This window comes from Sapajus apella, unplaced genomic scaffold (assembly GCF_009761245.1).
Source record: "Sapajus apella isolate SASKATOON/1434 unplaced genomic scaffold, GSC_monkey_1.0 scaffold64, whole genome shotgun sequence".
Classification (NCBI taxonomy): Eukaryota; Metazoa; Chordata; class Mammalia; order Primates; family Cebidae; genus Sapajus; species Sapajus apella.
The window spans coordinates 171,432-185,780 of NW_022437004.1; the positions used below are offsets into that span (position 1 = coordinate 171,432).

General features: G+C 37.7%; 1 protein-coding gene across 2 annotated transcripts in view; it reads right to left on the bottom strand.

The window, feature by feature from the left end:
- SELENOF (selenoprotein F) overlaps positions 1-14,349 on the bottom strand; it is a 46,522-nt gene that overhangs the window by 31,637 nt on the left and 536 nt on the right. For both annotated transcript variants that reach the window (XM_032247785.1, XM_032247784.1), the window contains exon 2: positions 4,760-4,927. In XM_032247785.1, the coding sequence (XP_032103676.1) occupies positions 4,760-4,927 (168 nt within the window). The remainder of the gene's footprint in view (positions 1-4,759; positions 4,928-14,349) is intronic.

Here is a 14,349-nt window from a genome sequence, read left to right on the forward strand (position 1 = left end):
AAGCCTTTTATGAAATCCCTGACCTGTTGAATTGTTTGCCAGAAAAAGTAATGGCATGACTTGGTGATCTGCAGCCTACACTTCTACAGGTATTTTGTGAGGTGATCAAGATGTTCTAAAACTCAAATATAAGAAATCTCTTCTAAGGCCGGGCGCGGTGGCTCACGCCTATAATCCCAGCACTTTGGGAGGCCGAGGCGGGTGGATCACGAGGTCAAGAGATCGAGACCATCCTGGTCAGCATGGTGAAACCCCGTCTCTACTAAAAATACAAAACATTAGCTGGGCATGGTGGCGCGTGCCTGTAATCCCAGCTACTCAGGAGGCTGAGGCAGGAGAATTGCCTGAACCCAGGAGGCAGAGGTTGCGGTGAGCCGAGATCGTGCCATTGCACTCCAGCCTGGGTAACAAGAGCGAAACTCCGTCTCAAAAAAAAAAAAAAAAAAAGAAATCTCTTCTAAATGTGGAGTTTTGTTTTGTTTTTTTTAAATATTACTTTTAAGCTTTTCTTTTCCCATTTTTTCTTAAGCCTCTGAAATCTGATACCAGGTGGTAGATTACATATATAAATAAGTAACAAAGGAATGTTAGTAGAAAAATCTGAAATAATTGTGATTAGTTTGATAGCTTGGTTTTTTCAAATATTATTTTTACATTACAAACATATAGCTCAATTTAGTTTCTACTGTAATGTTACCTCTGATTTCAAAAATATCATGGTTTCCTCCTGATCTGTCATCTGAATAGTGAAAACCAATAAATAATATATTTTATTCTAAACTGACTTTAAAATATGAGTCTCCTTCAATTTTCTGATTAGGTTTGTCATAGAAAATTGAGTTTCACCTTGACAACTGGGTTGGTTTATGCTTATAATCCCAGTGATTTGGGAGGCCACTGAGGGAGGACAGCTTGAGGCCAGGAGTTTAAGACCAGCTTGGGCAACATGGTGAGACCTTGTCTCTACAAAAACAGAAAATGAGCTGGGGGCTATGATGCATGTCAATAATCCCAGCTACTTGGGAGGCTGAAGTGGGTGCATTACCAGAGGCCTGGAGTTGGAGGCTGCTGTGAACTATGACTGCACCACCACATTCCAGCCTGACGACAGGCTCGCTCTTTCTTTTCCTTCTTTTTTTCTCTTTTTTCCCTCCCCCTCCCCCCCTTTCCCTTTTCCTCTCCCTCTCTGTCTCTCTCTCTCTCTCTCTCTCTCTCTCTCTCTCTCTCTTTTTGAGATGGAGTCTCACCCTGTTGCCAGGCTGGAGTGCAGTGGTGCGATCTCAGCTCACTGCAACATCTACCTCCCAGGTTCAAGTGATTCCCCTGCCTCAGCCTCCCCAGTTGCTGGAACTATAGGCACCCACCAGCACACCTGGCTAATTTTTGTATTTTTAGTAGAGATGGGGTTTCACCATACTGGCCAGGCTGGTCTCAAACTCCTGATCTTGTGATCCATCTGTCTCAGCCTCCCAAAGTGCTGGGATTACAGGTGTGAGCCACTGCACCTGGTGAGGCTGATCCTATTTCGAAAGAAAGAAGAAAAGAAAAGAAAATTAAGCTCTACTTTAACAATGGTCTTGAGAATTCTTTTTTATTAGCACAAACTTTTTCCCTCCAAATGCAGATCTTTCATACGTTTTAAAGTGATCAAAATGGCACATTTATGAAGTGAAAATTTGTAGTATTTTCCTCATTAAAATGTGTCAGTTGAAAGGATAAAAATTTAAAAGTAGAATTGGTTGACATAATTTATTTCTGTATTTTATTTCATATAAGTAGTTGTAAATAGCAAAAATTTTAATACTACTTATTCTGTAATGAGATATTTCCTCTTGATTCAACAAATCCAGGAACTTGAAAGAGGCATAATAGAAAATATTGCTCCAAATATTTATCATTGGCAAATCTAATAATTTATATTTCGTATCTATTTTCTTTTACCCTATTTTATCAATAGCAATTATTATCAAGCTATTCTGAATTCTCCAAATTTTCTATTCTTTCAGAATAAGTGCAAAAGTCTAAAAATGCTAAAACCAATTAAATCAAAATATTTTGGAGGAAGAAAGAAAAAACTACAAGGAACTTGGGAAACCAAGATCTAAAAAGGAAAAGGTAGTAACTAAAGAAATTGGGGGATACAGGCCGGGGGTGGTGGCTCATGCCTGCAATCCCAGCACTTTGGGAGGCCAAGGGAAGTAGATCACCTGAGGTCAGGAGTTCCAAACCAGCCTGGTCAACAAGGTGAAACCCCGTCTTTTCTAAAAATACAAAAATTAGCTGTGGTGCCAGGTTCCTGTAATTCCAGCTGCTCGGGAGGCTGGGGCATGAGAACTGCTTGAACCCAGGAGGTTGAAGTGAAATGATATCTCAACACTGCACTCCAGCCTAGGTAACAAGAGTGAAACTTTGTCTCAAAAAAAACAAAAAAAAAAGGGAGTTGGGGGATATAGTTAGGGAGAAATACAAAAGTTCTAAAGTAATGCCTGAAAGCAGCTAAAGTCACTACTAATAACTTTTAGTAAGGAAATAATAAAAAAGCATCTAGCAGCCGTAAGTTCAATTTCACAGAATTTGAAAGATTATAAAAAGATGAGAAAAATAACCCACTTATTTAACCCACTGAAATACTACTCTTCATCTTACATAACTTAGAAAATAGTAAGTCGTTCAAAAATTCTAACAAAAAATATTTATGTGTATTCCAAGAAAATCCCAGGAAACAATTTTAATCTGATGGTCATGTTTACTTTTGAAAAATATCTATTAAGGTTAGTGGTCAAATTGGAATCACTAAGAAGTTGTCCTAAATAATTAACATTATCTCTTTTTAGATAGATTTGGGATGCTTATGGCATCCTTGTAAGTAAAATGTACAAATGAGAGATCTATATTTGTAGTTAGATAATTATAACCAAAGAGTGTTACCAATGGATAACTGCCAACATGGAGACAAGTTTCCTTATTCTTTCAGTTTTTAAAAATGTATTTCAGGATATGAGTGAGATATATGAAAAAGATATTTATCAAGTAGCTACAAAGTTAAGTATATACTCAACATAGCTTTTTTAAAAAGTCAACTTTTCCAACTTGTTCTTAGTAAAAACAGCCTTAATCAAGGGCAAGAACTTATGAAATACTGTGTGCTAAAGGCTGGAGATCCATAAATATTTAAAAAAATCCAAGAGCAGGCTGGATGCAATAATTCACACCTATAATCTCAGCACTTTGGGAGGTGCAAAGGCGGTGGATAACTTGAGGTCAGGAGTTTGAGACCAGCTTGGCCAACATGATGAAACCCTGTCTCTACTAAAAATACAAAAAATTAGCTGGGCTTGGTGGTGGGCACCTGTAATCCCAGCTACTCAGGAGGCTGAAGCAGGAGAATCACTTGAACCTGTGAAGTGGAGGTGGCAGTGAGCCAAGATGGTGCCATTATACTCCAGCCTGGGCAACGAGAGCGAAACTTCATCTCAAGGAAAAAAAAAAATCGAAGAGCATTCTTTCTTGGGAAAGAAAAGCAAAACAATCAATACAACATAGCATGAATCAAAGTGCTTACTGTTAAAAATAAACCTTTACTACCAATAATAACATTGTTATGTTTGAAAGCTTTACAAATCATAATACTTCAAACAAAATTCAGCATGTACAAGTTAAAGACAGTATTAGAAGGAAACAACAGAAAGACGCTAACATTTTTTTCTTACCACAAACTAAATTTGTGTTACCCAATTAAAACTAAATTAGTATTTAGTTTACTAAAATACTCAATTAGTATTTAGTTTTAATTGGGTAACACAAATGATCTTTCCAGTCTAATTTATAATTTAAATAGACCTAAGGGTTTTGATGAAAATATTTAAAAGATAATCAAATTCGGCCAGGCGCAGTGGCTCACACCTGTGATCTCAGCACTTTGGCAGGCCGAGGTGGGCGGATCACGAGGTCAAGAGATCCAGACCATCCTGGCCAACATGGTGAAACCCTGTCTCTACTAAAAAAATACAAAAATTAGCTGGGTGTGGTGGCGTGTACCTGTAGTCCCAGCTACTCGGGAGGCTGAGGCAGGAGAACTGCTTGAACCTGGGAGGTGGAGGTTGCAGTGAGCCAAGATCACGCCACTGCACTCCAGTCTGGCACCTGGCGACAGAGCAAGACTGTCAAAAAAAAAAAAAAAAAAAAAAAAAAAGAAAAGAAAAAGATAATCAAATTCACTATTAATTTGCTTGAAGAGCAGGTTTTAAAACAGGTTTACCTGGAAAGATCGAACTACCTATCGTTGGCTCTGTTTTCAGATGTAAAAGGTAAAGTTAGGTGTCTAAAATTACTAGCAATAGGTGTGTAGACTAAGGGTCCATATTCCTTTTAACTAGATTTAATGTTGCAATTAAGTGCCAGGTATTATGTGCTTTGCTTTCAAGTTTCATCCAACACTGGGTTCTTAGTATAAATGAACAAAAGCACCTATTAATCATTCTTTGGCTTCATTTGGCCAGAAGTTAGGGAGACTGGAGAACGACAAGGATCCAAGCATGTTGTAGGGAGTCTACTCCTTTGCTTGATTATCATGGTGGAATGGAATCCTGATTTTCCTTCATATTTGCTTTGCTTGATCTAATACACCCGACAAGAAATCAATTGAGTTTTACTAAAAAATGTAAAAGCTAGAGATGTCTTTACCCTTGATTAAGTGACTTACATTTTACCTTATCTTGACTAACCCATCAAACGGAAGGAATATATTAGAAAACAGTACCTTTTTGGTTTCAAATTGTGCTTCTTCCTGACAGCATCCTCTGCAATCAGGATCCAGCTGAAGCAGGTTGAACTGTCCAAGAAGATCACAAGAGCTGCAGAGCAAGTTGCTAGAGAAGCCTAACTCTCTGCATGCCTCGGATGAAAACTCTGCCCCAAAAGCAGACACCTGAAAATAAAAAATGGGAAAAACACAATTCCATATTTATATTACAAAGCTTCCCAAAAAGAGAACATGGGGTTGTCAAAAACTAACACACTGAAGATGAGTTATATTTATCATCTTTCGGCGTAGCTAAAATATGGATTAACAAAAAAAATAAATAATTGTTCATGATGTTTATTACTTAAGTATTCTCTTAAAGATTTATTGTTTTTAAAAAGGAATTTCCTACAAGAAAACATAATTTTCATTTCAAGAACCCAACATCTGTTCATATGGGTCTATGGAATAAGATTAACTGTCGGATTTATCTACAGTCACATCCAGCAGAGGAAGGACAGCAAAGGGGATAGCGTAGGCAAGAGCATGCCAGAATTCAAACTTTTGGTTTTAGGTAGGTAATAGTGCTACCACTTACAAGATGTGTGATCGTGGACAAATAATCCTCCCTAAGCTTTAATTTCCTCACTCATGAAGAGGTAATACTTCTACATAAAATAGATTGCTATGGTTACTTTACATAAATCATCACATTTAATCAGAAATTATTTAATCAAACAGAAAGGCTGACAAAAGCAGACTTTCAACAATGTTCTTTTCCCTCATCCATTCTTTTTTACGTATCATCGAACATGGTATAACCTCCATCTGTCAAAGGTCAATCCTTCTTCTTCCGCTTTGGATTTTATCTTCTTTATCTCCACAGATACTTCATTTCATCAATACCTCAACCCTTTGGTAGAGTTAAGTCCTGTGGTCCTCTAACTGCTCTTCCCATATTCTGTCATTTTTGAATTATTACTATTGCTTGGTTTCTATTACTTTTATTTTTTCCTAACTCCCCAAACTCATTAATGTAGCCTGGTTTCTGCTCCTGCTACTCCACAAAATTTGCCCAAAATTACCAAATACAAAGGTATTCAAAATTGCTCCGCTTCAACTACCCTGTCCAAAGGCCTGCCCTCCTCTTTTCTCTTCTATGCATCTCTTAAATGCTGCTGTTTCCCACAGTTCTGTTTTTGGCTCTCTCTTAGCTTTACATGCCTTGTATTTATGATCGCATCTTTATCCATGGCTTCAGATACCTATTTATTGAAAACTCTCAAATATTTTTCTTAAATGTCAGGCTTCCAAAGCCAACAGTCCACTCAACATCTTATTTAGGTGTTGAATACACACTGCAAGTTAAAAATCTCCAACAGTGAAACTTATTTTTCTCCTTAAATCTATTCTTCCTTAGGTATTCAGTATCTTAGTAAAATGGCACCATTTCCCTGACAAGCTAGTTGCCCAGGTCAGTCATCCTACTGACTTACACTACGTACTCTTCATCATTCTCATAACCAATTAATGCATTTTCATAACTCTCTTGAAGAGCTCTCAAATCTTTTCCTGTCTCAGTGGCTTAAATGTTCACTGTCAATGCTACTTTCCAGCTATAAGGAATTCCTGTAAGTACCTTGAAGTATAAAAGTCCTACTCACACATTTTTTCTCATAGTCTCCCTTATACCTAAGGCTCCGTTTCTATTTCACCTTGTTATCCCCTACTTATTTTCAAGAACCTGATCAGTATTGGTCTTCTAGAAAGCTTTCTCTGACAAAATAAATCTCAATCTTTAGCCACAGTACTTTTTTTCCAGAAAGTTGTGCCCAGTTGAAAAACACTACTGTTCATGACACTGAACTATGTAAATCTGACTCCTCAACAATACTATGATCTCTTCTGAGGGCAAGCATTAAGTTGTTTCTCTGTCTTTCCCTCACTGGTGACAGTTTTCATATATCTTTTGAATAAATAAATTGGTCAAAACTACAACTTCAAGTAGGGGAAATTTCAAATTGACTGCAACTTATTGATCTTCTAGACCAAGGGTCTGCAAACTTTATGCAAAGGGCCAGATAATTATGTTAGGCTTTGGTGGCTATATGTTTTCTATACAACTATTCAACTCAGCTACTGCAGTACAAAAAGCAGTCATAGATAACACATGAATGAACGAATGCGTGTGCCTGTGTTCCAATAAAACTTTGTTTTATTTTGTTATTTATGTTAATTAGTTCTACAAAAACAGGGTTGACTGAACTTGGCCCAGCTGCAGTGTGTCAATCTTCTTCTAAACTCATCAGGTAGATTAACATTCAATGGCATTTCCCAATGAAAAAAAATGTAAGTACTTGTTGGCGTTTTCACTCAAAATGCTGATTTAACATTTTATACATCTTTAACCGTATATCTTAATAATGTCAAATGAATATATTCTCCAAAACAGATGAACCATCCCAGCCTAGTGGGGGAGATCTGTGACTTTGTTGGTTAATTTGTGTGGTTCATCTCTCTAGTTTAACCGTAAGACACCTGCTACCATACTAGCACTTTGGGTAATGTTTCCATTAGTAAAGTGATCTGCCTCATCTATTTCACAGGTTAATTTGAAAATCAATTATAACAATCAGCAGACTGTATTTTCCAAAGACAACACAACCAATATGTATCAACGCCTGCATCAATATGTACATATCATTTCACATGTTCTTAAAATGTGAATGTTAGTCCTCCGCTGAGAAGTGGGGTCTATGTTCCCACCCCTTGAATCTGGGCAGGGCCCATGACTGTTCTGACCAACAGAGTTTAAAAGAAGTTATGCCATTCTGAGCGTAGGTCATAAAAGAGCAAACAGCCTCTGCCTGACTAGTATTCTTTCTTTCTAGAACATCAACTTTGGAACTTAGTCAATCTGCTGTAAAAAATGTCTGTAACAGAGAGACAACATGGAAAGGCCCATGTAGACAGCAACTGAAAACTCCAGCTGACAACCAGTATCAACTACTAGCCATGTGAGTAAACCACCTTCAGATTTCAGGCCCCAGTGTTTCAACTGAGGTCTGAGACACCAAAGAACAGACAAGCCATCCCTGCTGTGCCATATCAGAATTGCTGACTCACAGAATTTGAAAGCAAAATAAACAATTGTTTTATACCACTAAATTTTAGGGTAATTCTATTTTGCAGCCATAGTTACTGAAAGAGGCAGTAAGAGTGAAATCACTTTGAAAATTGTGAATTCCTTACCAAATGTAAAAAACTGTTACCAAAACCTGTAAAATAACCTCAAACGAATAATCATGCAATCATACTATTTGGTTTTATTCTGGCATTTATGGAGCACCTACTGACAAGTAGCATGGTTATGCAAAACATTATGTATTTCAAAGTCTTAACATAACTAGATTCAAATGCCATCACAGAGTAATCTTATTTCTAAACAGGGAGTATTATCATTTATCTCATGGAGTTTTGAGGATTAAAGAAGAAACTGAACAGAAAACAAAGAGCATCCTGCCCAGTATACAGTGAGTATTTAATACATGTTGGTATTGGCTCACCTTCCACTGAAAGCTTAAAAATTACAAAACACTGTATAAATGATTTATCACTATACTAGACATGGGATAAAAGATAAGTATGGGAGACACAAGGTATTGAGCTTCTTAAGTAAACTACTTTTTTTTTCTAGCTGTTCTTTCACTGGTTTTGCAGACTTAAGGAGTTGAATTTCAGGCTTTGAATTTAAAGACATCAGAACACATTTTTAAGTATCTCACGGATAAATGCTAAACAATATACAAGAGTTTGATATTATTCCTGCCATCTTTTTATTGCCAAAAGTAACTGGCATTTAAATCTGTACATTAAGACCAATTATTAAATTTTAGATTAAACAGCCTCACTTGTAAAAAAGACAGATTCTAAGGACAGAGCTCCTGGCGAGGATAACCAGTTAGCTTTCTCCATTTCAAAGCAAAATTGACAAATTAAGAGGCTCTATTCCCTCCTTCTCCATGCATTACTCATTGTTCTATTTTTCTAATATTAATGAGTTCCTTCCATTTGAGAGTTGATGCAAAGACACTGGATTAACTCTACTATACCATTACATTAAAAATCCAATATAGCTATACATTTTGTCACACTTACACCGACACATATTAGTTGTCTCTTCACTGGTCTTTGTAACTCTTAGGAAACTCATAGGTTTCTCATGTAATTCTGAACAAACTTCCAATATGAGACAAAAGCAAATAGATGGGATTACAGAATGAACTCCCTGAAAATGAATACCAGAAACATGGCCATTACAGAAAGCTCTTATAAAACATAAGATATTTTGTTAAGTACTTTCCATTATTATTCCATCTAATCTAACCATCTTGTGAAACAGGTAGTATTATCACCATTTATAAAGAAAGAAACAGGTTTAGGATAGTTAAGGTAATTTGTCTAAGACCACACAGGAAATCTGAGATGGGAGCTAAGATTCTAATCCTGGCCTGCTCTTTATACATCTAACCACTGTTACTGACTACCATATCTCACAGAATCCATGATACACCATTATTGTGTGTACCACTAATAACAAAAGCACCAACAATTATAACTGTGTGATCCATAAGACCCAGTGGGATATTAACCTGTGAAGAAATGGGGTAAGGGGTATCTCAGAAAGAATGATACACAGTATCATTCTATACGGCTTTTTAGTGTAGTGCCTTTTCTAATGAGAAAATATTAAATATGAAGAATGAAGGACTGAATATCACTTAGTTCTGGGGAGTGTTAGTAAACATCTCCCTTAGACTGTACTAAAATACCACTTTTCTAATGCTTAAGCATAGTCAATGTATTTTCAGATTAAATCACTTTATATCCAGTTGTTACATCATTGAAATGTTGATAAACATGCATTGTTATTAACTTGAAATTAGAGCTATTCAGGGGAGTAGACACTGATAAAAACTCAACTTGTCTAGTCCTAGAAACTAAGAGGTATAAATGAACAAAATATGAGTGAAGTCCCAGTGAGAGTTTTACCCATTGCAGTATCTCACTCTCAAACTGTCAAGAAATTGTTCCCTCATCCCCTTTTAATTCCTATGTGAGGTTCCAAAGATTTCACTGCTGCTAACTACTTATACCACCTGATATTTTTTTCCCCTTGGGCTGTGACATGCAGTTTCGAACTTCTTACTGTTTTTTCCAAAACTATTTATATTCCTTTTCATTTTCAAGGCTTTTGTTGCTTTCTTTTCTTAAGAGCACTAGTTACTACAGAAGAAACATGAATAAACCTTAGGGAAGTTATAACAGTTCAATAATGGTCAACTGTCCAGCACTCTCTTTTCTGAGTCATTTTTGTATTTTTGAGAGTGGGTGGGCTCCCTCACTGCTCTACACAAACTGCAAATATCCTAATGATTTTGATGGCATGGAGCAACAACAGAAAGGAACTGGGGCCATTTAGACTACAGAGGGATTTAAACGAACAAAATGCATATAAGACACAATGCAGGAATATAAAAGAAAAATGGTCCCTGTATTCCCTTTGGCTACATTCTAATTGGCATGGGAACAGAAGTGGAGGGATGGATACACACATACACACACACACAGAGCTATGATTTAGTTAAGACCGTGGGGATTTGTGTAATACAGTATAAAGTATGATGATACAATATGCAAGGGAGAAATTACATCTAACTTTGCAAGTCTGGAAGTGCAATGTGAGTTAAGCTTTGCATTCTACTGAAACATCTTGGTTCATAGAGAAAGAAATAAAGAAACTAAGACCAAGAGTAAATTAATTTGCCTTAGTCAGTTATTAGAAGTTAAAACTAGAAAATACAGGGCCAGGCGTGGTGGCTCACGCCTGTGATCCCAGCACTCTGGGAGGCCAAGGTGGGCAGATCACCTGAGGTTGGGAGTTCAAGACCAGCCTGACCAACATGGTGAAACCCCGTCTTAAAAAACAAAAAAAAAAACAACTAAAAACCAAAAAACTAGAAAATACATTTCATTAAAGTTTAGTATACTTTCCACTAAATTATGCAACATCATGACTATGAATTCAATCGGCAGAGTTTGAGAGAGAAAGGCTGAGTATGATTGCTGTCTCTGGGAATATTTGGTGGAATGCTGTGGCTGTGGCTGATAACCCAGCAATTTTATTTGATGGCTTACTCTGTGTAAGTTAGGATGTTCCATTCTGTGGGGGTGACATTCACAAAAGAATGGGTAAGTTGATTCCTGTCCTCAAAAGGTTTCAGTCTAACATGTACTTACTAGCTAGAGTTGTACAGCTACCACACATTTTTGAATCATATCTAAGGCAGAGTCCAAGCATGTGAATTTTAACCTCTCTTCCTCCCAAAATTTTCATCTACACACCTCCTGTTGGGATCGCTGATAATAGAGCTCTATGAAGCAAACTGAAATCCAGGGCTGATAATAGTTTCCAAACAGATTTCATACTTCCAGGTTTTCAGACCTTTGCTTGTGGATTCTCTAATTCATTCATCAAGCATTTCACTTAAACATCAAGTATTGTATTACTCTGGATATATATCACTAGAGATAAAACAGTCAACAGGAAAGACAGGGTCCTTCCCTTTGGGGGCAGGGGAGGGAGAAAGCCAAAGAACAAGAAATTATAAAAGAAAACTATGGAAAGTATCTGAGAGAATAAATATTGATCACCACTGGGGCACATAAAAAAATCTCTCAATCCAAACTTGGGGTATAGGGAAGCTTTATTGGAAGAAGTGATTTCTCTGCTCAGAACTAAAAGAGAATGAATAGAAGATAGTCAGAGAGAGAGAGAGAGAGAGAGAGAGAGAGAGAGAGAGAGAGTGTGTGTGTGTGTGTGTGTGTTTGTGTGTGTGTGTGTGTGTGTGTGTGTGTGGTGGGAGAAAAGGAGGAGTGTATGAGAAGCTGGGAAGCAACTTCTATCTAGGTAATGAAAACACCATGGTCAAAGGTCTGGTAAGGGAGAACACACTATGTGAAATATACTGAACAAGTGATGCCAATTCTCCACTTGTACCTTTCTGCCTTCTTAACAGAAGTAAATATTGGGAAATAAGCCTGGATAGACAAACAAGTGCCTCCTTATGGAACGCTGAGGAGGACAGACTTCACCTTAAAAGCAGTAAGGAGCCACTGAAGAGTTTTAATCATGACAGATTTAAGTTTTAGACAGATCACTTGATGCACTGTAGATATTGGAAACAAAATAATGAGATGGGAGACCAGTTAAGGAAGCTCTTGTAATTCTAGGCAAAGATACTGGCCTGAATGTAAGTACTACCTGTGGAAACAATTATTAAGTGAACTGGCTTAGAGATTTTTAAGGCTTTAATGACTAATCAAATTCAGAGTGAAAGAAAAGAGGATTTAAAATGATTTTTTTTTTTTTTTTTTTTTTTTGAGAGACGGAGTCCTGCTCTGTCATCCAGACTGGAACGCAATGGTGTGAATCTCAGCTCTGCAACCTCCACCTCTGGGGTTCAAGCGATTCTCCTGGCTCAGCCTCCTGAGTAGGCACCACCACCACACCCAGCTAATTTTTGTATTTCTACTAGAGACAAGGTTTTGCCGTGTTGGCCAGGCTGGTCTTGAACTCCTGACCTCAGGTGATTTGCTCGCCTTGGTCTCCCAAAGTGCTGGGATCACAAGCATGAGCTACCACCAGAGCTGGCCAAAAATGACTAATTTTTGGCTTGGACAATTGGGAAGCTGGCAAAGGCAAAGCCAACCATTTAAGATTCTGAATACAGTCAGAGATAATATGAAGGGCGAACCAAGAGTTATTTCTGAGGAGAGAGATGTTTATGGCCTGAATGAGGAATTAACAATAAGTAGATGGATTTGAGATGTTTAGGAATTAAAATCAACAAGATTCAGTAATTGCCTGGATATGAGATATGTAAGGAAAGGAGTCAAAGAAGACACCTAAATTTCTGTCTTGGATTCTGAGAACAGTCACTGTGGCACACTGTTTAATTAATTCCCACCATTTTTAACATATGGAACTAAATAATTCCATAAATTCCTCCTATCCTGGTATGCACATTTTGTAAAGTGACCCTGCTACTCCTTCCATGTAGAAATGGAATCAATTTCCCCATCCCTGAAATGTGAATTAGTCTTGTGACTTGCTTTGAGAAACATGTGATAGAAATAATATACGTAATTTCCAAGGCAAGGCCTTAAGAGGCATTGTAGCTTCTGCTCTTTTGGAGTGCTGCCCTGAGACTGCCATGAAAAGAAGTTGGTTTAGCCTACTGGAGAACGAGAAGCCACATGGAAGAGAACCAAGTCCTCGAGCTGACAGCACCAACTATGAACAGTGGTAACCCTGGGACCTTTCGGTTTAGCTGACCTACTAGGTCAACAAAAAGCATAAATGAGACCAGAGGAAAACGAACATAGGTGGAGTAGTTCTACTCCACTGACCCAGACTTATGCGAAATCGTGAGCGTGGTTACACAGCTATAGACTACTGACAGTCAAAGACAGAGGGAGATCAGGAGAAGACATCTTGAAAAGTTATTCTCAAATGACCTAAAGATGTACAAACACCCTTAAACAGTAGAAAGTTAGAGACAGATGATCCAGTAATTCCTAAAGCACCAAATGCCTGAATAAAGAGAGTATTGGAATGTTAACTACAAAAGTTAAGAATCTACCTTTTGGATAAAGTAGCCAAAGCAAACAGGCTGGATGCTTTCAAGCACTTTGAGAAAAAGGAAAGTAGAGGTGTTCCTAGAGGACTCCGGGGTAGTCCCTAACTCCCTCAACCTTGGATAAGTAAATTAAACCAGGTCTCCTTATTAGAGACTACCTGAAAAACTAAGCTAGGATAAGAAACTTAAAAGCTTTCAACACTGTGCCTAAAATTTTATCATTCACATAGCAAAACATGGATATGAGAAAAAATAAGTTAAAAGTAAACTTTCCCCATTCAAAGATAATCCATCTATTCTGCCAATAGAGAAAAACGAAATAAAAAACGCTGCCTTATTTTAAAGACAACAGCCATCATTAAATCAATTTCAAAAATAAATTATACTTTGGTATAGATAAATCCTTTTATTCCAACAACATTGTTTAGAAGCACAAATCAAACTGAAGCACAGCCAGCCGTCTGTGAATAGCAGAGGAGAACCGAGGTTAAGAGACTAAAAGAAGTTAGGAGAGGTGGGCGCGAAAGAGAGGTAAACGGAATTGTTCGTCTGGACCAACGACTTGAAGATTTCCCTTTAAGATTTGGAAGCCTCGTCATGAGGGTAGTAGTGTCTTGCATTTCTGCCCATTTAAAAACAACTTTGACTTCTTACCAAGCTTTATTATTTCTCCCTCCTACCTGGTGTGGTTTACAGATTGTTTTTAGCTAGAGCCGTGTGAGAGAAGCTAAGTACCCAAGACAACGTGAAACCGGGAGAAAACTGAAGCTAGAAACCCGAGGCTCAACAGAGAAATTAAGACACGTTGCATTCTGGCCTCAGCAGTCACTAAGGAACCGCTGTCCGCCCACCCTTTTCAACCAGGACTCGAATGTTGCGTGTTCCTCAGCTGCAATCCCTCCTACT